At 42.7% G+C, this 24,155-nt stretch overlaps 1 protein-coding gene across 1 annotated transcript in view; it reads left to right on the forward strand.

Moving 5' to 3' along the window:
* The window catches only part of KCNJ15 (potassium inwardly rectifying channel subfamily J member 15), a 32,168-nt gene extending 22,863 nt beyond the window's left edge, over positions 1–9,305 (forward strand). Inside the window, exon 2 of the mRNA XM_075262586.1 lies at positions 7,574–9,305. Coding sequence (XP_075118687.1) covers positions 7,593–8,723 — 1,131 coding nt within the window. The 5' untranslated portion in view covers positions 7,574–7,592 and the 3' untranslated portion in view covers positions 8,724–9,305. The remainder of the gene's footprint in view (positions 1–7,573) is intronic.
* Positions 9,306–24,155: the final 14,850 nt, after the last annotated feature.

The raw sequence follows: 24,155 nt of genomic DNA on the forward strand, positions 1-24,155 counted from the left end.
TGCGCTCGGTTCCTTTGAATACTTTTCCATAGAAATTTTCACAGAACTGTTAATGAAATACATATCCTTGAATTCAGACTGATCTATACCAGCACATATTTTGCATGAATGGTAAAGGTCTTTCAAAAGAAATTCTTTTTTTTTTTCTACATTTTACTCAAGGAATGAACTTGTCCCATCGGTGAACCATGTGTTGGAATTTGGGTGGGACTTGGGAAAAACTGAGCTGAACATTACTATATGTGAGAAGCAGACTGGGCTGAGTAATACTGCGCTGGACTGCGTTATTACTTAGTTCTTCATCTCAATGAGTTTTCTGCTTCCTACAATCTCTACTTGTTAGAAGAGTCTCTTGACCATAAGCTGTTCACAAAGTGTACCCCTTCTTGGACATTCTGTCATCTGTGGGGAAACCTGACAAATTCTCTGCAGCGCCTCCGCAGGGGAAATTAAGTAATACACATTGTTACTTCACACCAGCATGTTGCCTACATGTACCGTGCAGGTGGTGAACAACCACTGAATGGGGTTCGGAAGGGTACTTTACTGAAACTTGGAAAAGCGAGAACAGTTCTTGCATTTCATTGGCCAGGGGGTCTTTGGCTGCCTGGCCAGTGCAAAAAGGTCTCCTTCCTCCTTGGACGAGATGTTGGACACCAATGTTGTGGTTGCTTCCACTGGTCGAACCGCACTATTTTCTCATTGGTTTCCACACTATTTTCTCATCATTGGAGGCTTCTCCTGACTTTGTCATCTGGTGTCCTCTCTCTTAGTACCCGCTGGTTCTCTGTGCACCAACTGAGCTTGGCTAATGCAACGGGAGTCTCCTTCCTCTTCTGGCAAGATGAGAAGTACCACTTTCAGGGCTTCTTGCACTGGTCATTCCCCGCCATTCGCTTACTGGTTTCCTGTACACTGTTGGATTGTCTTGGAGGCTTCTCGTGACTCTGTCATCTGATGTCCCCTCAGTTAGGTTCCTCACTTGCATGGGTTTTCTGCACGACAACTGAACTGTGTGCACTAACAATTGGGTTTTTTTCACCCCAGCAGTCTATCCTCCCCCCTTGGCTTCCCATATTTACCCTGAAGACCACTGCCCTTTGACATTCTGGGGTAAATTATACCCCATTTTACATGTGTCATACAGGACAGGTCCTCCACACCTAACAACTCTCTTTGTAACCACTCTATACTCTGGTTAAGAGATGAAGATCCTGAAATGAAGTCTTCATATACTAACCCAGAATCCGTAATAGGGTCTTCTATGTTCTTAAGGAAGATAAACCGCAACCAGAGGCTTTCACCCCCACCACTATTCAGAGAGCACGTACCCTCAACAGAGAAAGCAGAATTGAGTAATTAGGGACTGTTGCCATTCTCACCACTGAAGAGAATGATCCAATGGCAATGGTTTATCTTGTGTGTATACCACTGGTGTATATATGTAACCTTGGCGGCCGTACAGGGGCCCTGCAAGCTATAGTGCACACTGCCTACTGTCTACAAGTGACTACACAAATAATTACCATGACTCACCATTAATGACAGAATGGTGAACCGAATGTGCATAGATCTGGGAATTCCCATTCTTTGGAAGGTGAGAAATTTTAGCGCCAAGACAAGTTTGGCAAGAAACAGACCGAACTCAAGTCAACATACAGTCTGTTATTCTTTGCCTGTTATTTGCAAGATGGTTTGTGCAATGTCTTATGTAATCTCTTGTAAATATAAGGGCATGTGGTATAAAAAGCACCAAAGATTATTCCGATGTGTCCTTCCAACCACATACACGTCAACAAGAATGGTAACATACAGCAAGGAAACGGTTACGGACTTTACGAGGGTAAGTGTCACCTGACTCCCACAGTTGCACATCCGCGCAGTGTGAGGTCAATGAAAAACAAGTGTTCATTAACTTTTAGTCAGTGACTCATCCCGAGTCTACAAGGATGAAAATAAAATCCAATTATATTCAATTGTGATTCCAAGAAAACAAATCAATAGCTAAGTCATTATAACCCGTCACAACTTATAGTTTAGTCCACATTGATCTTAAGTCATTGAAATTGCATTTACTGGAGACTTTGGTGATGCCAATGAGCTGTTCTCTTATGTCAAGTTGGCTGACAACCAAAGTGGCCCCATTATTGCTTCACACCAAGAAGTTGTCACCCAGACGTCTGACAAATGTTGCAGGTTGCGTCCAAATGGATCGAACTCTCTCGTTATTGGAAAAGATTGAGTCTTTTGCACAATAGTTAGAAAATCACAAAATATTGGTTGTGGAAAATTTTTACAAAATTCCACCTCTAACCCAAAAAAGTGGCAAAAGAAAAACATGGGTGATCAGTTCACGCATAGAGTATCTGAATCTGATGTGTCACGGCAATAGATTTATATTTGGAGGATAGTATGAGATTGAAGATATGGGCATGAAGAATGGGGATTGTAAGTAGTCGTATAAAGAGGGAACAAAAAGTAGACAAAGAAAAGAAGAAAAAGATTCAAAAGTAGAAAAATCCAAAAAAAAGGGGAAGAGCTAAGATAGGGGATACACACCAAGAAGTCATGACATTAAATATGGGATATTTGGAGATCAAGACCATGTTCAACCACAAAGGAACTGCTTCGTGAAGACCATGGCCTCGCTAAAGGTGGTCTTAGACATCAGACTAAGATCAACCAAATCCACTAATTTTGGCAAGACCAGGCAATCATCTGTTTGTAGTCGAAGTTCCTGATATCAGGGGAAAACAATTATTGGACATGTTGAATTTAAATATGCCTGATCCTTTGTTCTCTAGGAATATAAGCCAGCGCCATAGGTGACACATCCATGATCAGTTTGGCTCAGTCTTGAGTTGGGAAGAATCGGTGTTGGCTGAATAAATGTTCAGTAAGAAATGTGTATGGCCATCTTAAAGGGATTCTACCACTAAAACACATTTTTTTCTAGTTACCACGTCGGAATAGCCTTTAAAAAGGCTATTCGTCTCTTACCTGTGGAAGTGCTCTCCGCCGCGCCGTTCGTTCAAAATACCGGTTTGTACCAGTATGCTAATTAGTTCTCTCGCAGCGATGGGGGCGTCCCCATCGCAGGAGCAGCAATGGGGGCATCCCCATTGCAGCTCGAAAACTGACCGCAGCGCCGCCTCTATGGTCTTCTGTATCCTCCCCTTGCTTCTTCAGCGTCTGTCGGACGCCTGCGCAGTATGCTCTCTGTTCGGCGAAGATTGCCGAACGTACTGCGCATGCGCGAAATTGCGGTGCCCGCACTATGGCTGGGACCGCAATTTTGCGCATGCGCAGTACGTTCGGCAATCTTCGCTGAACAGAGCGTACTGCGCAGGCGTCCGACAGTACGCTGAAGAAGCAAGGGGAGGACACCGAAGACCAGAGAGGCGGCGCTGCGGTCAGTTTTCGAGCTACAATGGGGACGCCCCCATCGCTGCTCCTGCGATGGGGACGCCCCCATCGCTGCGAGAGAACTAATTAGCATACTGGTACAAACCGGTATTTTGAACGAACGGCACGGCGGAGAGCACTTCCACAGGTAAGAGACGAATAGCCTTTTTAAAGGCTATTCCGACGTGGTAACTAGAAAAAAATGTGTTTTAGTGGTAGAATCCCTTTAAAGTTAGCTGTCCCAGTGACTATAGTATGGCTCCCGGAATTGTCAAACATTGGGAGATTCTCCTACATGAACTTACCAGAACTGCCACGGTTGGGGTTGTTATTGGTTGGTATTCCTTCTTTTCTGACTTAGGCCTCTCTGTCTATAAGGTCTGTATGCCTCAAAAGGGCATGTCGTATGGATAAAGGTCATCTTTGGGTCATTTCTTGCCTTTTGGACACAGTAATAGAGTTAAAGGTTTACACAACGTGTGAAATAATAACCTGGGCAAAAAGAAGAGAGAAAGATCGAAGAATAAAATGACAAAGCATATGGCGCCCAATATACCAAGGTCATATGAAGGGTACATGGGGACAGGGAAATGATGATCTCTATTGTGTTTTTATGTATTTCCTATAAAGTAACCAGATATCTTGTATTACGTTGCATTGATAGTCTATTCTTCTTTTTCGCGTTTCCAATCAGTATGAATTGTTTCCATTGTTTAGTTGGGTAGCGACCTTTATCCCGTGAAATATAACCAGGTACAGTAAAATTATGTATTATGGGTTGTGTTTGCTTTATAGCTCACAATGTAGTGTCACGTTTCATGTATCTCTACTATCTATATCACCAGTTTACTTTCTGTCATGTTGGGAAACACAAGGTACATACACTGTGAAGACGAACTAGGGGCATAACCGGCGGCCAGTTTGCATCCAATTGATCAGTGGACTGGGAATTCACCTTCTACACATGTCCCTACCTTGTGAGTTGAAAATGGGTCATACTATGTTTTATTCGGTGATCCGGGATCCTATGAAGCAAGAAGAGTCTTGTTTTTAAGGGATCAAAGGAGCAGAGTTGGAATTGCGCCATCACTTTAAGGCATTTGCTGCTTCACCGTAGTATATTGTTGTTCTATATAGTGTGTTCTATGTGATGGCAGAACGTTCTACTGCAATGAAATTGCACATTTGTGCCTTATAGATAGAAGTGACACAGTAGTACATGTTACTTGTAGTTACTAGTGAGCAGGAACATCTGGTTCAGCTTGGCTGTGAGTGTTTCTCTGGGAAAATCTCTTGGGCAGTAAAATATTAACTTTTTATGTACTTGATCTACTCAGAAGTAATGCAGATTTCCATTAATTCCTCAATAGTATGCTATCTACAATTATTCAATATCTACAGTATATGTCTATCTTCTATCTATCTATCTATCTATCTATCTACTATCTATCTATCTATCTATCTATCTATCTATCATCTATCTAACTATCTCTCTACTATCTATCTATCTATCTATCTATCTATCTATCTATCATCTCAGGACTGTTTTAACATAATGGGCCCATTGGCAAAGTTTCATAATCAGATCTTCCACAAAATCATACCCCCTTAGTGCCCCCCCACCAAGTAAGATTTAGCTTCGTGTCCCCACACTGTATAATTCCCCCTAAAATGTCCCCACACAGTATGTAACCCATTCACAGGCCTCTGCGGTGACCCCACATGTATGATGTCACCAGAAGATCACCGGACACCATGAGGGGCTCCAATATGGTGAAGGAAGGGGAGTATAAATATATATTTTTTTCCGCTCCCTTGGGCCTACACCAGTTATATTCTGGGATCTGAAGAGGTCCCAGGGAATAATAATTTACGGCATGTTGCGGTGGCCATTTTAGTTTGTCCACACAATTTGGAATCTCATCCGTTTCTACTCATCTATCTCATGCCCCTTTCCTCACCCCAAAAAGTGTTTTACCTTCATCTGCTCTTTTGGACTCATTGACACCAATTTATTTTGGGTTGTCTGTCAGAAAAAGATACAATTTTTGTAGCAATCAGAATTTTTGCACATAAATTAAGAATGTTTCAGTTTTGCACCCCACATACCATTGGCCCGTGAGATTTATTATCTTTTAGGGCAGTTTCGTGCCTAAGTGATGCCTGAAAATCTGAGCCAGTGGGGAACTGGCATACATTTAGAGGCACATACCCCAGAGGACTTCATTTAGTGCCGGTGGGGCAGTCCCATTGTGTCACTGGCTGGAGCAGTGACTCTCCAGTAATGGCTTACTTGTCAGGCCTGACATGGATTTTGGTCCAGATTCAGCTTCCCAATCCACATCCCATCTAATAGCCTCCAACTCATGCATATTAAAAGGGTTTCTGAAACCTGTTCAAATGCTATGGAAAATTTCTGCATGGATTTTGTCCATACTGGATGCCGATTCCATATGGAAAAGCCTTGAATTAGACCTAATAAATAACTGGCAGAAGTACTGGGATTGGATTGTATACGGTCTGTGAACACCCCCATTGATGGTTAATACAGCAGATGGTACTAAAGTCCTGGTTCATCGCTGTTAATCTCCGACTTACGCACTGTGTACTTTGGGAGGGATCAGACTGATGAACTCGGGGTTGCTGTTGGGTCCTGGCAGATTGTACAAGACATCTGCTGGAAACATAGTTTCTTCAAATACATCTTATGGCCAAAGATACTACAGCTGTCCATACAAATGGTGTCATCTGGAGCTGAAGTGATGAATGAATATCCAGCTACTTCTTAGAAACTGACTGTCGATGTAACAGAGGTGTCTGGCAGCCATTTCTCCCGCCTCACCACTCTAGTTCCATAATATTACCAACACTCAACCTCACGCTCGGACTACTACATACCCAACACAGGACATATTATGCAACACAAAACTACCAAGCTGACACCACCATATACCAAATTAAGGGCTAACACATGCCTTATATTCAAGGTATGTTGTAAAAAAAAAAATACACTCTATGGAGAAATTTTTGGATTTGGTAGGACAGATAAACTAAAATAAAGTAGAAAGTCATGTATAGGAAAATAATAACAGCGCCATCCTTAAGTGTCAATAGACAATATATCAAGGTCATCCGAACCTTCACATTTTGGCAGTACTGACCAACCATCTAATGTTTCTTAGAGCTTTGGCCAAAGTTTGTTCAGCCAACGGCATGGCTTAATCCTTCATTGAGGTCAGGAGGAATGAAGATGTACGGCTATTGAAGGTGTACGGCTTTTTGGTGGGCGGATTAGGCAAAGCAAGTTAGATGGTAATGGATGGAAATATCACTCTGATGGGTGGATATCCCATAGCCATGGTCAGCTTCTTCTAGTAGTCAAATCTGAAGGCGACTTCTTGAACTTAAAATGGTTGATAGTATGGAAATTTCTCTTAAACTCAATGACACAGCAAATACCAACTCAACTATCAGGTCGTGTCAAGGTAACGTACCTGAGGATATTTTTATGTGTCCATGTTTAATGGCTTTTTACCAATGGGAGTTTTATACAGGTCTTGTAATGTACAGTTCAGCTGACAGGACCATAAATACCTCCATGTCTATTGACCCTGAAGAAAACCGGAGATTAACCGGTTTACGCAATAACACAAGTTAACTTGTAGATGTCTTATGAGATAAGTCTCTATGGGCTCCGCGATAGGCGCTGCAGGAATCGGACTGATAATGACTTTTTATTATACTAACTGTACAGGTTGTAGATAAGGAGAAAAAAGTTTTTAGAAGGGAACAGGGTGTGTTCAAAAATAAAATGATGGGGGTGTTTTGAAATGACGTGTGTTCGAGTTTGGCCCCTGCCAAACACCTATCCACTCAATACCTGATGTTTCTCCCATTCTGTTTAGCATATAGGAGAGAAAACAAAAACAACAATTATCCACCATTGGTGCCAAATTTGTAATCACTCCATACTTATATATTTGCCTATGGTCCAAACAAGCATGGGAGAAGACATACAAGGTCACTTGCAGCCTTTTCGTCCCTAAAAAAGTTGTGCGGGGATCAAGTTTTTACAGTGAAGTAAACATTGCCATTGAGTAGCTATAACCTTATGACTATCCTTAAAAGTTATTATTTAGAAAAACTAAAATGTTGTGTTTTCTCTTAGGACTGATCCAGAACTGACCATGGATATCTCCAACTGTGACATGTCCAACTGCCCACTGGTAGGAGACATTCAGACTGAAGTAAGAACGGACAGACCAAGGGTGATATCCAAAACCGGTCACAGCAATGTGAAAATCGACAAAGTAGAAGGTGTCTTTTTTCTGTACCTCCAAGACTTATGGACAACTGTGATTGACATGAAATGGCGGTATAAACTTACGTTGTTTGCCGCCACCTTTTTCTTGACCTGGTGCTTTTTTGGAGTCATTTATTTCGTCATCGCCTACGTTCATGGAGACGTACGAAGAGATCCGACTTCCAATCACACTCCTTGTGTAATGAATGTGGACTCCTTCACTGGCGCCTTCCTGTTTTCTCTAGAGTCACAGACCACTATTGGCTATGGGTTCCGATTCATTACTGAGGAATGTCCTGTGGCTATCGTCTTGCTTGTGGCACAGTTGGTCCTAACCACTTTGATTGAAATTTTCATCACGGGCACTTTTCTTGCCAAAATTGCCAGACCCAAAAAACGTGCAGAGACCATAAAATTCAGCAATAAAGCTGTTATTACCAAACATAACGAAAAAATGTGCTTGGTGGTACAGGTGGCAAACATGAGGAAGAGTCTATTAATACAATGTCAACTCTACGGCAAACTTCTTCACACCTATGAAACCAAGGAAGGGGAGAAGATCCTACTCAAGCAAGCCAACATGAGTTTCCACGTAGACTCTTCCTCTGAAAGTCCCTTTTTAATCCTGCCGTTAACCTTCTACCATGTTCTTGATGAAAATAGCCCACTAAAAGATCTCACCCCCCAAAACATAAAGACAAAAGAATTTGAGCTTGTTGTTCTTCTCAATGCCACGGTAGAGTCTACCAGCACGGTCTGCCAAAGCCGGACATCTTATCTTCCAGATGAGATCTTCTGGGGTTACGAATTTGTCCCTGTCGTCTCATTGTCTTCACAAGGGAAATACGTAGCTGATTTCAGCAATTTTGATAAAATCAGGAAGAGTGTGGAGATTCCACAAATAAACTTCTCAAATTTCGAGAAACAGAGGTTGGAGGAGGAGTTGAGAAAGCAAGAACAGGAGGAGAGAGAAAGACAACTGTTCTCGGTGATGTCAATACAAAGCGATGTCTGACAAAGCTGCGCGTTGGTTTTTAACTGACTGTGGAGAATGAGCTTTAACTTTGTTGTATGTCAAAACTGGTGACGTATTGCAGAATTTTTAAATTTAGTAGACTTGAGGAACCTTAGACCTCTTGCACATGGCCATGAATCGGTGTTGTCTGGGTCCTCAAATCATTACCCATGGAAATCCTGGGGTATAAAGAGATGTTTTTGCTCATTTTATATGGAATCCATGATAATAATCAAGACTTGTGGTATTTTCCACTGCACACCATGTTATGGACATATTCACCAATACAAGCAATCTAAGGTGCCAGGTAACACAAGACTATATGGAATACTTGTGCCAAAGTCCAAGACCCAGGAACTGTGTACAGGTTCTGTTTGTACACTTGAAAATTCTTGGGTCTCATTCACGTTGCCATTGTAGGATCGATGTGGATTTGGGTCCAATGTACAAAATCTATACAAATCCATCAGCTTTCTCTTGGGTTCACAATTCAATGTATGAAAAAAAAAATTGTGGCGCACTTGATCACATGACATTATGGAAATACTCTGGCTTAAATCAATGTACGATGTCAAATGTAGGAATAATATGGCAAAGTGCTGCAACTGGATGGCATGGAGCCATAAGGACTCTGCGTGCCACCGTCTGAGGTCTGTGTACTTGGCTTTGTTGTCTGTATGAGGACTTAGACTGACCAAGCCGACCGTCTAAAACTACAGTAAAAATAAAAAAAATTACCATACACTATTGCCTTTCAAGAGAACATAAGAGTTTGTTGTTTGTACAGTCTTAACTTGTAACATTTTTAAAAAAGTTTGACTATAGTTCTCATGCCTTATTGATGCTCTGTGTACTACCATGGGGTACATACCATGTATTTAGGGGGTTCAACATAGATCTTGGGGTATAAACAAAGTCTTGGGGCTACGTGTAGATGGTGGTTGGAATTTTGTGTCACATTTAATATTAGGAAAGAATTTTCTATAAGAGCCGAAAGGCTATGTACACCATCGCAACATTTTTGAAATTGCTGGATTGTATTTTATTTAATCTAAAAATTATTTTTGTAATTGGGTTTATTTTAAAATTTTGCTTTCTTTGGTTTCTACAACTTTAGAATGCAAGTTGTAGCATGTTGCTTTCTATGTAACTCATCTGCTGACTCCGACCCCGCATTCTCCACCAATTCTCTCTAGTTTCTGAATAAATTCTCAGAATGATTTAGGATTGGATCAAAGTGAAGCTTAAAAGATCTTAAAGTTAGGTCTGAGAAGCTATAGCTATAGGTCTGAGAAGGGCTATAGCGATAGGGCTAGAAGAGTAGCCACCTTGACGGATTACACAAGAAATGGCAGCATGTACAGTGTTGCTTATACATAAAACCATAGAAGTCAAACGAAGGAAAATTTTTAATCCCAATTGCAAAACTTATTTTTAGCCCCAAAATCCATACAAATCAAGAAAGCTAATGTAAAGATGTACAAAGCCTTTAAGGAATGACTTGTATTGTAAAACTGGAGAACAATCTGTATATAGAATATGAACAAATGCTGCCAAATCACTGAAGAACACAAAAATCATGTTTATAAAAATAACTATAAAAAAGTTCCAAATCCTAAATGGAAGGAACAATCAAATGAAACCTGAAAAATGTTGAACTATTCTTTGTGCAATAAATTATTTTATTATAAATAGTATTGTATGTTTGTGTATATAGGATACATTGAAAGCCGATCACCCCATGTTATAACTATGTCTCTCAGCCTTGTCTTGCTTAATTTTTTTTTTCAAATACTTAAAGGGAATGTCGTCATCATCAGAAATTGACATATTCATGACATTCTTGAGGTTTTATTATACACATTTTGTAAAATGGTGTCTTTTTTTATTGTTTCTACAAAACCAAAACATCTTGAAATATTGCAGTTTGCACATCATACACTAGAGCAGTCACAGTAGATTGTTCTCTGTAATTCGCTTGTACACTTTGTCCTATAGAACGGGACAGAGTGAGCAGAGTCATCTCACTATTAGAGGATGAGCAGGTTCATGAACAGTCTGTTGTACTACTAAAGGTCAAGGCAGGAACAGCAACACTATACATAAAAATATACCCCTGTATGACTTTCCCTGGCCTCTAGGAGACAGTCCATCACTTTGTGAAGACTAATAGTCTATGAGATTTCTTCTTCAGTTGACTTCTAGTTTATCATCTTTATTGTTAAGCCCCACCAGAATCAGCATATCACTCCAGCCCTGCAGATAGATAGGTTACTGTCACCAGAACCAGTATATCACCAAGCCCTGCAGATAGATAGGTTAGTGTCACCAGGACCAGCATATCACCAAGCCCTGCAGATAGATAGGTTACTGTCACCAGAACCAGCATATCACCCCAGCCCTGCAGATAGATAGGTCAGTGTCACCAGACCCAGCATATCACCCCAGCCCTGCAGATAGATAGGTTAGTGTCACCAGAACCAGTATATCCCCCCAGCCCTGCAGATAGATAGGTTAGTGTCACCAAACCCAGCATATCACCCCAGCCCTGCAGATAGATAGGTTACTGTTACCAGAACCAGCATATCACCCCAGCCCTGCAGATAAATAGGTTAGTGTCACCAGAGCCAGCATATCACCCCAGCCCTGCAGATAGATAGGTTAGTGTCACCAGACCCAGCATATCATCCCAGCCCTGCAGATAGATAGGTTAGTGTCACCAGAACCAGCATATCACCCCAGTCCTGCAGATAGATAGGTTAGTATCACCAGAACCAGCATATCACCCCAGCCCTGCAGATAGATAGGTTACTGTTACCAGAACCTGCATATCACCCCAGACCTGCAGATAGATAGGTTACTGTTACCAGAACCAGCATATCACCCCAGACCTGCAGATAGATAGGTTAGTGTCACCACAGCCAGCATATCACCCCAGCCCTGCAGTTAGATAGGTTACTGTTACCAGACCCAGCATATCACCCCAGCCCTGCAGATAGATAGGTTACTGTTACCAGAACCAGCATATCACCCCAGACCTGCAGATAGATAGGTTAGTGTCACCAGAGCCAGCATATCATCCCAGCCCTGCAGATAGATAGGTTAGTGTCACCAGAACCAGTATATCCCCCCAAGCCCTGCAGATAGATAGGTTACTGTCACCAGAACCAGCATATCACCCCAGTCCTGGCAAAGTTTTGGAATGATTTGCACAATTTTTGTTGTACACAGATTGTATCAATTTCAACGTCAAAGTAAAATAGTAACATAAAAAAATTGAGGCCAAAAGTGCAATACCAGCCACAGGCTACGGGCAAGAGTGGCGCTATTTCTGGATAAACGAGACTCCTTTTTTTTTTATTTCCTAGAAAGACCCTTTAACGTCTTTCAAAAATGTTAAAAATATTCAGTGCCAATTGATCAAAGTTTGGTCCATAAAACTTGCTTCCCAAGTGCTATATCGCAGAGCAGAGAGCATGATTTTGGAGTTTCTTTTCTCATACTTCTGTATTGTGCTGTCCCTCTGTTGTTCCTCTTGAATATGTATGAATAAATTGTCAACTGGGTGTTACCATTCCTCTTATCAATGGGGTGTATCCCTACATAGCCTGACCCTGCCAGCACTGAATGGGCAGTATCAGACCCCTCCCCCCAAGTGGTAACACCCAGTTGTCTTTTATTTATAAATTTCCAAGGGAAATAACAGAGGAAAATTATTATTTCATAAAGAATACAATTTCTTACTAGAACAGATATGGCAGGAGTGGAGACAGGTGCTGTTTCCCTTAAAGGGGTTACACCACAAAAAATATAGGATAAATATTTTTCTTGCCACAAACCCTTTAAGAGAATTAAACTTCATTCAGCATATTGAATGTTATCTCAAGTTACCCAAAGTTAATATTAGAATCCTCCTATGGGAGGTGCTAAGCTGCCTGCGTCCCCATGACAACACTTACTTCTCCTGCGCCCTAGCAGAATTCTTTTAAGATAGGGATACTGAAATTTCAAGAAACCGATCGGAAACCAGTAGTCCTATATGATACAATTGGTTACAATGCGGCTCATTGCAAAGCTGCCTAAGTGACAGGAAGTGCTATCATGGGGACATGAGCTTGTTCTTGCTCCTTTCCTGAGTACTCCAATACACTAAAGGGCTCTTTTCATTTTTGTTCAATGTTGTATACTGTTAAGATCAGGAAGAAATCTGATCAGCTGCTAATGTTTAAGAATTTGCTCTTAAATCTCTGTAAATATATTTTATAAATGATAAATTTTGCGTATTTTGATATATCATGTTGGTATATTGTGGTTAAAAGGTGGCGGACTAATGATAAAAGACAAAGTCAATGTATTTGTAAGATTTATAAGTTCTGCACTGACCAAATAAAGAATAAATATTCAATCTGAAACATTTGATATCTTGAAGTCCATGAATTGTTCATAAGGAACTAATCATATGTAGATAATATAACAGATAACTAATAATAGTTCAGTTTAAAGGGGTGTTCCATTTTTTTGTTTTTAATCCCTATGAAGGACTCCAGTTCTTTGGGCCCCTCCCCTGATTCTGAAATAGTTTAAATTTTTTCTCTAGCCCTCACCGTTCCCGAGCAATCAGTGTTGTTAGTTTCAGCACAATTATGCTCTCTAGTATCAGGTGGGCGGTCCTAGACTAAAGCATAAAGTCAGGGACCGCCCACCTCACAGTAGAGAGTATAATTGTGCTGAAACTAACAACACTGATTGTTCTGGAATGGGGAGGGCTAGAGAGAAAATTCCAACTGCGCCAGAATCAGTGGAGAGGCGCTTATTGAAGGATGCAGTTGGAGTTGGTGGAGGTGATGAAAGTGACATAGATTTTAGGCTCATTCAGGGTACATATTAAGTTGCCATTTATATGGTTATTTTTTTCTTTCTTACTGTCTACCATTCACCTCACATGACCTTTATTACACAGAGTTATGGGATACTTCATATATGTATATGCAATTTGGATTACCCTTCACGGGTCAGATGTGATCAGTAGCCAACCTTGTCATCTAGTACTAATTTCTCCTACAGCACCCCCACAGGGAATATGAAGTATTACAGGCCCCTTTAAAGGGTTAAGGCAGCCCTGACAGTTATGGTGATGTTGTTTTCAGCGTTTCCTGAGCAGGGATTTGTCCGAGCAGAGGACGGGAGTATAATAATGTGGGTTATAATTATATGGAACTATACGCAAAACAGTATTATGGTTTGGTTAAGAGCATAGGATCTGGTGTGCGAGCGGCTTCATCTTCTGCTTGAGGTTTGAGGTGTAATGCACAAAATTGCGGGACGTGTTAATACACAGCGACTTTCTGAAATACTGGTATCTATGACATGTCTACTGTTCATAGCATCGGGATCCATAGACAGAGCAGAGTAGACACGGCAATCTAAACACTCCTGCAAGTTTGGCTTTAATGTTCTCATTTTCTTTCATTGTATTTTGTCTCATTTTGCAAAATTGTTGAGAAATATGTGAAGATTATTTCGCCAATGTATCTTAGAAGGTTGGCCTTTCAGCCATTCATTTTCTTGCAGAGCTCAGATCAGATCTCTCTCTCCTTGTTAGGCTACAGTCACATGACCAAGTCTCTCCCGTGACACTCAGTCCATGTGTGTGCCAGATTAAAAGGCCTGAACAGTATCTTTAAGAGGGACTCCTAGCAATATTGCCACGAGTTCTAACCTCGCTCTGTAGTGATCACAGTATCACAGGTGAAACTCTGTTGTGTGAATGTCGCCTAGGCCAACTGCCCGCTGTAGGAGCCCCGACTCCCTACTTTACCTTCCATCATAGAACAAGAAATAGAGATTAGCAAACAGTGAAATATTCGAGATTCGATATTCGTTTCGAGTAGAGCCTCAATATTCGACTACTCGATCGAATATCGAATCCCATTATAGTCTATGGGAAAAAATGCTCGTTTCAGCGGAAACCTCTACTCGACTAAAGGAGAGTCACCAAGTCCACGAGTAGCAGGAGGAGCGTGTTTAGGAGGAACACTGTGCAGTTAAAGCGCACGGACCCCATTATAGTCTATAGGGTCCGTTCGCTTTAACTGCACAGCGCTTGCAGTTGCGCTGATAGAAAGTAAGCTCCCTCGTAACCGCAAGCTGCCAGCTCTCCCGACTAGCAAAGACAAGCCTGCGGCCAATCAACGCTGGTTCTGCCGGAGGCTCGTCATTGAGGAGGCGGAGTCTAAGATCAGCCCACAATGGAGACTGCTGTGGTCCGATTTTAGACTCTACCTCCTCACAGACGAGCCTCCGGCAGAACCAGCGTTAATTGGCTGAATGCTGTACACTGGCCAATCAACGCTGGTCAATTCATTCCTATGAGAAAAAGTCCGCTCCCTCGTAATAGCAAGCTGCCAGCTCTCCTGACTAGCAAGGACGAGCCTGCTGCAGAACCAGCATTGATTTGCCGAATGCTATACACTGTATAGCATTTGTCCAATGAACGCTGGCTCTGAATAGAATATTTACTGCGAATAGCTAGTAGTATTCAATCGAGTACGAATATTTTGAATACCTACTCGATCGAATACTACTCGCTCATCTCTAAACAAGAACTGTAAGCTGCATTTTTGTTGCAAAATTTGCTGCAATTTTTTGAGCCAAAGCCAGGAGTGGATTGAGCACAAGAGAAAACTTCCTATATATTCGCCACTCTTATTCTAGCCATTCTTGGCCTTAGCTCAAAAAAATGCAGCAAAATCTGCAACAAAAAAAAAAGCTGCGTTTCCGCAATGTGGGGCCTCAGCCTAAACCTCATTTTGATAAATTAAATAACTCCTGAGTCCCAGAGCAAAATCAGTATTAGGATCGATACTAGAGATGGGTGAACCTCACGAGACTCATTTTCACTGAATATTTTTGGTGTTGAACTTGTTCATCCCAATCTGAATGTTCTAGTCTTATATTTTGGGGTCTCTTGAGATGACAATAAGTGGACGCCCAGGGGAGGTGCGGAAACATAATAAGCACTTGTACTCACCTTCACTCATCTCTCCTTGGCTCCCTCTTGACATCCAGTGCTCTTTTTGGGGTCCTCTTCTGGCCTCCTGGCTGATGTCTTATGCCAGGGGAACACTGAGGCCTGTGATTCAACCATTGCGGTCATATGGGGTGCGCCAATGTTATGGAACATTAAGGTGACTTTGCACAGCCCACATGACCACTAATGTCCAATCACAGGCCTCAGTGGTTTTCTTGCAACCTGTGATATCAACCTGAAGACCAAAAGGAGCCCAAAGGATAGGTGAGCAAACGTGTATATAAATGATATTTCTGCAACTTGTTTGGGCCTCTACTTATTACCCTATAGAGAGACCCTATAGCAGTGATGGCGAACCTATGGCACGCGTGCCAGAGAGGGCACGCAGAGCCCTCCATGCTGGCACGCGTGCAGTGGCCCGGATCGCTCACCAACAGGGAATCCGGTACAGCATTCCCCGTTGATGAGCGATCACTGCCTTCAGTTGTATGTGCAAATGCACATACAGCTGAAAGCTGTCAGGGTAGGCCGCGGATCGCGCGACCGCGGCCTACACTGGCTGCAGAGTTTGACCTCTGCCCCGACGCGGGCGCGATGACGTCATCAGCGCCGCCAGTGACAAGAAGGTGGATGCCGGCGGCTCTTCAGGGGTGAGTATGAGAGTGGCTCACTGTGTATATGATGTTGGGGGGAGCGCTTATAATACTTGGTGGGGTGTATGATACTGGGGGGGAGTGTATAATACTGGGGGGGCTTATAATACTGGGTGGGGTGTATAATACTGGGGGGAGTGTATAATACTGGGGGGAGTGTATAATACTGAGGGGGCTTATAATACTGGGGGGAGTGTATAATACTGGGGGGGGCTTATAATACTGGGTGGGGTGTATAATACTGGGTGGGGTGTATAATACTGAGGGGGCTTATAATACTGGGGGGAGTGTATAATACTGGGGGGGCTTATAATACTGGGGTGGCTTATAATACTGGGGGGTGTACTAAAGAGCATATAATACTGGGGGGGGGGCTATTTATAAGCACACAATACTGTGTGTGGATGCCACTGTGGAGCATATAATCCTGTGGGGGGGACACCTACTGCGGAGCATATAACACTGGGGGGCTACTGTGGTACTGTGGAGAATATAATATTGTGTGGTGGGCCCACTGCAGAGCATATAATACTGTCTGGGGTCCCCTCACTATTTATATCACACAGTATCTGTTTTATAGCAGACGTGATATTAGTACAGGATGTAAGAATATTACACGGTAACTATAAAACAGATCCTGTGCGATGTAAATAGTGAAAATTAATTGTTCAAAGTACCAAATGCCGAGACCTTTACATTTCAGTACAACGTTGTTTGTATTATTGAAAGCTCTGTAAAGCCCCACATGACTGTAATTTTTGGTCAGTAACTGTCCGCAATTGTGGATCCGCATAGTATTAAGTCTATATTGTCGTGTTGGCACTCCGCAAAAATTTTGTGGGTTTTGGGTTGCAGTTTGGGCACTCGGTCTCTAAAAGGTTCGCCATCACTGCCCTATAGTATAATAATGATTGGTGGGTGACAAACCCAAAAAAGTTTCAGGGTCAAGTCAGGTCTTGAAATGGTTGGCTCACCTCTAGTCTCCACCAACCATATTTGGCAAAATAATCTGAGACATTTAATACCCGTGAACTGCCCACGTTTGGGTTAATTTGGCCCGTCCTGCCTATTTGCAGCTGGTTACGCCGCCATGGCTGTTGGTAGCTTTGCAGGTCCCAGTCCCGGGATACAACTGCTACCCATGACATTTCTGGTCCCTCAGGAGTGTCTGCTCATAGTGAAGGTAATTGTGTATTGTTCTCTTTATCCGCCATGGCGATCTCCTGTTCATTAGCCTTGTAATCTCCTAAATATAATCTTCCTAATGAAGAACATTTTTCAGCAGCGTGAAATGAAGCTTATCCTTCCATTATATACAGATGACATTCCCGCGATCCTCTGATTTGTGGCTTCGGCCCTCCTTCCCATCCCCCCGAGGGCAATTTGTCATTGTTACGCCACACGCTGAGCTGCGCTAGAGGTAAACAGATACAATACGCTCTAATAGGAGCTAAGCAAGCTGAAAATTGCACATTAAAATGAGCAGTCATAAATTATAGAGCGCGCCGCTTTACAATAAGAGCGCGGCCTCTGATGCTATTCTCAGCAGGATAGACGGATTACCTGAATCCATGGTGCATTTCTAGGAACAGATGCTACAGAGTCAACCAAAGCTTTGTTTCCATATTTCATGCTGCTTTGTGCAGTTAACTCAGTAAGGTACGCTTCGCTGAGCGCTCTCACACCCTATGGGCCTTTAATGGGAAATTCAGGGTATGTGTGTTTTTACCTGCAATGCCTGGAAACAGAGCAGGCCACCTAGACGTCCCCCAAGCACAGAGCGGTCTCCTCTACCAAGGGAGTGCGTACCCCCAACTTATAGAGTTCGAAAAGTCACTGAGTACCATGCAGTAATTACATGGTTAATAAGGTTAAAAAAAATACAAATCCGTTAAGTCTAACCTATAATCCTACCATGTCATTATTGCCAATCACACTTTGCAGCAGTCTCATCCTCTCTTTACTGTATGGATCGTAAAGATCACACCAGGAGCAGATGATTGCGTATTGGCGCCCTCTAGTGGAAGTTTACTTAAATCTGCAATAACTGTAAACAACAGTTGAGCCAAGACCAGGGGCGTAACTACCGTGGTAGCAGCAGTAGCAGCTGCCACAGGGCCCGGGCCATTAGGGGGCCCGGTGACAGCCACTACTGCTGCGGTTTTTTTTCAATAGGCAGTTACGGGCCCTATTCACTTGCCGATCCTGGCTGGGCCGGGATCGGCAAGTGACACCGCGGGCCCCACAGGGGCTATCATTATACTCGGGGGTCTTTGCAGACCCCCGAGTATAATGACCGGCGGATCGGGAGAGGTAATAAACATAAAAAACTGTTACTTACCTCTCCGCAATCCTGCCAGGCCTCCGTCCTACTGTTGTCTGACGTCACATGAACCAGGCCAGCTTCCCGGGTCAAGTGACGTCCGACGTCATTAACGAAGGACGCGAGAGGAGGACAGCACAGGAGCCGGAGAACAGGTAAGAAGCAACAGTGGTTTTTTCTTTAATGTTTTTATTCCCGATTTAGTCTCCGATTATTATACTCTGGGGTCTGAAAAGACCCCAGAGTATAATAATTGTTTATGGGTGTCCACAGAGGGACACTATTGGGGTTAACACTGTGTGTGCAGGGGACACTATAGGGGTTAACACTGTGTGTGCAGGGGACACTATAGGGGTTAACACTGTGTGTGCAGGGGACACTATAGGGGTTAACACTGTGTGTGCAGGGGATACTATAGGGATTAACACTGTGTGTGCAGGGGACACTATAGGGGTTAACACTGTGTGTGCAGGGGACACTGTAGGGGTTAACACTGTGTGTGCAGGGGACACTATTGGGGTTAACACTGTGTGTGCAGGGGACACTATTGGGGTTAACACTGTGTGTGCAGGGGACACTATTGGGGTTAATACTGTGTGTGCAGGGGACACTATTGGGGTTAATACTGTGTGTGCAGGGGATAGTAAGTAAGGGACATAATAGAGTGCGGAGGAGGGGGTCAGTCGAGGTCTTCGGCGTCAGTTGGGATGGGGGGGGGGGGGCATGTCAAAAGTTCGCCACGGGGCCCCGCCATTCCTAGTTACGCCACTGGCCAGGACAATGGATATACTGGGGACTTGGTCTGGTGGCAATGGTTTTGCTGGACCCCTGGGTTGCTCTCCCCTGTGGGCGCTGCGTTGCAATTGTGGTCGTTGGTTTGTGGCGCCGCACCCAGTAGAATAGGGACCCACTATATAGAGCTCGGCATAAAGTGGCTAGTGGGCTTATGCACGTTCAGCAATATGTAAACTAAGAACCTCCTGCTCATTTTTGTGGATTTTGCTGAAAATCATAAGATCAATACATAAGATTGGCATGTGCGTGCCATGTCTGTATTTCCTTTTTCTCCACTATTGCCAATCATAGTTTGCAGACAGTACCAATCATAGAGATCAGTGGAGGCTTACATAAGTCTTCAGGGACTGTAAACAATAGGTGAGGCAGGATCAGTGGATAAACTGTGGCCGGCTGTCTCCTCTACCTACGGAGCGCATGTCCCCAACTTGAGTTCAAAAAGTCACAAAGTTCCTTACAGTAATTACATGGATACAAAAATTCACAAGTCAATCAAGTGTAGCCCATAATCCTTCTGTGTAGTTACTGTCAATCATACTTTGCAGCAGTTTCATCCTCTCTTTACTGTACTGATCATGGAGATCAGTCCAGGATCAGGGGCTTGGGTATTGCGCCCTCTGGTGGAAGCTACAGGTAGTTTCAGTGACTTTTAACAGAAGGTGAGTCAGGGGAACACTATGGCATGGTGTCTCCGCTGCGGGCAAATTGCGGTGTTTCCGGTCCGTGGGGCCCTGGCCTTAAGGGGTTATTCCCTACTTACACATATAGGGCAGACCTGTAGATCCAATCTCTAGGACCATCAACCACTGAGACTAAAACTGAGCAGAGGGACTGCGGGCTACAAACTGGAGTCATGTGACCTTATTCCCAAAAGTGATCCATATTATAGGATGAAGTAGCCCTTTAATGGTGGTTGTTTATGTCTCAAGAGAACCTGATGGGCGAGGCGGGCTGTTTCACTAAACTGTCTAGAAGGAAGTTGCTTTGGCTCTACTTTAGACTTTAGCTATTCCAAGAAAGGGAGTGTATGAAAGAATGATGAGGGTGCGATCGATCTAATCTGAATAATACATTACATACAACCATGGCAAATATTACATAGAAGTAAACCAAAATATCATCTAATATCCTTGTGATAAAGGGGTTAAACCCCAGTTTATGTCCTACCTGGATATGAGGAGATCATAGATGGTCAACTGCTAAGGACCCCTAATTAATGTAATGTATGTACACAGTGACTGTAGCAGCAGAATAGTGAGCGCAGCTCTGGAGTATAATACAGGATAAGTAATGTAATGTATGTACACAGTGACTGTACCAGCAGAATAGTGAGCGCAGCTCTGGAGTATAATACAGGATAAGTAATGTACAGTATATACACTGAGTGTACGAGCAGAATAGTGAGCGCAGCTCTGGAGTATAATACAGGATGTAACTCAGGATCAGTACAGGATAAGTAATGTAATGTATGTACACAGTGACTGTACCAGCAGAATAGTGAGCGCAGCTCTGGAGTATAATACAGGATGTAACTCAGGATCAGTACAGGATAAGTAATGTAATGTATGTACACAGTGACTGTACCAGCAGAATAGTGAGCGCAGCTCTGGACTATAATACAGGATGTAATTCAGGATCAGTACAGGATAAGTAATGTAATGTATGTACACAGTGACTGTACCAGCAGAGTAGTGAGCGCAGCTCTGGACTATAATACAGGATAAGTAATGTATTTCAATCTGACATTACTATTTATGTACAATAATACTTACATGTATACTGTTTATATACTGTGGTGGCACAGACATGCACTTTAGTGTTGGTCTTCTCTGTATACTGTATATTGTAGACTTAGTCTTTTCCCATTGTCGGGCTCACTACATATTTTACATGCCATTGAAGTTGATATATTGTGAAATTATATTATCTATGGCCGTTTCTCACACCTTTTCCCTTCAGGCCACTTCTGTATCTGAGTTCTTTATGTTTATGACTCCCTAAGACCAGTCTGTTCTGGAAAGAAAAGGAAGTGCTATGTGATATTAAAAAACAAAACAAAACCTAGCAACCAATTACAGCGCAGGTCTCATTTTATATTCTGCTTTTAAAAAATGAAAATGATCAATTTTTCTGAAGCGCCACCATTGGATAAATGAGGTATTACATCCTTCTTTTATAGGCTAGTGCAATTGTAGGCTGATTTGCATATCCATAAAATCACAGAGTGGTCCCCAAGGTAAGTTTCTGCTCCTACTAAAGGTCACTATTATTGGTTATAGAGACATTTTGGTCCAGACAGACTCCTTTTAGCTGTTGATGGACCCTTGATCCATAAATGGTTTGATGCTGGCTAAACCGAAGTATAAGGTCCAAGGAACCTTCCTGCTCCTCAACATTTTACAACCATGAGGAGGTAAGGACTTTGTTGGTCAGATTCTAAAGTCACAGATTGGTGGCAGAAACTCTACTAGGAATATCTAGATGTGAAGCAGAAATGAAGCCAGAGGTCATCACCATGGGAGTAGTGAGGATGAGATGAAGAAGATGTCCTAAAGGACAAAACTGGGAGGTTGAACTAGACATATCAGACAATAAATCCAAAGGCGGAAGATGAAAGCAGAGAAGGCTAAAGTCAGGATCAGGGTCATAATCAGGGTTAAACCTAAGTAAACTAGTCCAAAAAAACCACACCACATATACAGAAACATTAAAGGTCCAATAGCCGGACCCTTCAGGGCCTGAACATTGGCAGCCAGGAGCAGGAGTACTGCAGTGTGGTAAGTTGTTGTGTGTTGAGTGTGGTAAGTTGCTGTATAATCCTACGCATGGCCCTCAGCATCTTAGGTTCACAAAGTATAAAATTCCTTTTGCTGCAGTACCTGGAAGATCCTCCGGGGGCAATATATTTTACAGCAATGGGTATCAAAATCTGTTTTATCAATATTTCCAATTTTATCCAATTGATAAAATTCTAGTATGGGAATGTTCAGATATTGTAAGGGACTATCCGAGACATGAATAGACTCTCTGTGTGCTAGGATAACACATCTGCTCTGTTTCACTTCTGACAAGCGGCACCCATGCAGTTTTAAATTACAGCCCTAACTGCGCACTCCGTCCTTGCAGCCACTTGGATTGTTCGGTATTTCGAGGCCTCCAGCGGGTGCCAACCTCAACACCATTAGCAAAGAAGAAAAATCAATATTTGAGGTTTTGTCATTTCCAGAAGCAATTACCCCGCTGCATAAGACATTCAGGGAAATAGGTTATGCTCTGCTAAAATAACACAACGGTCCAGGAAGAGATAGTAGCAGCCAAAATACAGGCTCGTGCATAGCATTCATGTACTCGGAGCCAGGTAATAGAGTCTAATTATTTACGATGACTCCCAACCATTATGTGCAAGTGCAAATTGGATTACCCTGCACATTTCCACTTGTATTCACTTGTAGTAACAGGCAGCTTCAGCCAATGTACTGTGCGGGCCCAGGTCATGGCATAAGTGAATGGATGTGGTTAAATGGTCATTAACTTCTCAGACAACGGACTCACTTACTAGAATATGGGATTCTGGACCAAAATATAATACACTTAATTCACAAACGTCGCTGTTTTCTGCCTAGAAACCTCTTTAAAGTTTCTGCCACTAGGTGTCTCCCTCCTTCCTTACTTGCTGTTGATTCCCTGTTACAAGGTCAAGTCTGTCTTTAGGAATTAATAAGCTCAAAATGGGAATACAGGAATGGAGGGGCATTACACACAGTGATGTCACAATACAGAGATAATACACAGTGATGTCACAGTACAGAGATAATACACAGTGATGTCACAGTACAGAGAATACACACAGTGATGTCACAGTACAGAGATAATACACACAGTGATGTCACAGTACAGAGATAATACACACAGTGATGTCACAGTACAGGGATAATACACACAGTGATGTCACAGTACAGGATAATACACACAGTGATGTCACTATACAGAGATAATACACACAGTTATGTCACAGTACAGAGATAATACACAGTGATGTCACAGTACAGAGATAATACACAGTGATGTCACAGTACAGAGAATACACACAGTGATGTCACAGTACAGAGATAATACACAGTGATGTCACAGTACAGAGATAATACACAGTGATGTCACAGTACAGAGAATACACACAGTGATGTCACAGTACAGAGATAATACACAGTGATGTCACAGTACAGAGATAATACACAGTGATATCACAGTACAGAGACAATCTTTTTATCGTCTGACTACATGTGCATACCTCCCAACTTTTGAAGAACCGAAAGAGGGACAAATTTAGCCCCGCCCACTTTGTGTTGACTCCGCCCATTCTCATTAATTTTTCATGTGCCCGCACACAGTATAATCCTCCTACAGTCACCCGTAAATTATATGTCCCCCTTCTATCTCTCCCCCAGTTTCATATACACCCTTCATCTGCCCCCAGTTTCATGTCCCCCCTCCATCTCTGCCCCCAGTTTCATGTCCCTCCTTCTCTGTCCCCAGATTCATGTCCCCCATCTCTGCCCCCAGTTTCATGTCCCTCCTTCTCTGCCCCCAGATTCATGTCCCTCCTTCTCTGTCCCCAGATTCATGTCCCCCAT

This window comes from Leptodactylus fuscus, chromosome 2 (assembly GCF_031893055.1).
Source record: "Leptodactylus fuscus isolate aLepFus1 chromosome 2, aLepFus1.hap2, whole genome shotgun sequence".
NCBI classification, from domain to species: Eukaryota; Metazoa; Chordata; class Amphibia; order Anura; family Leptodactylidae; genus Leptodactylus; species Leptodactylus fuscus.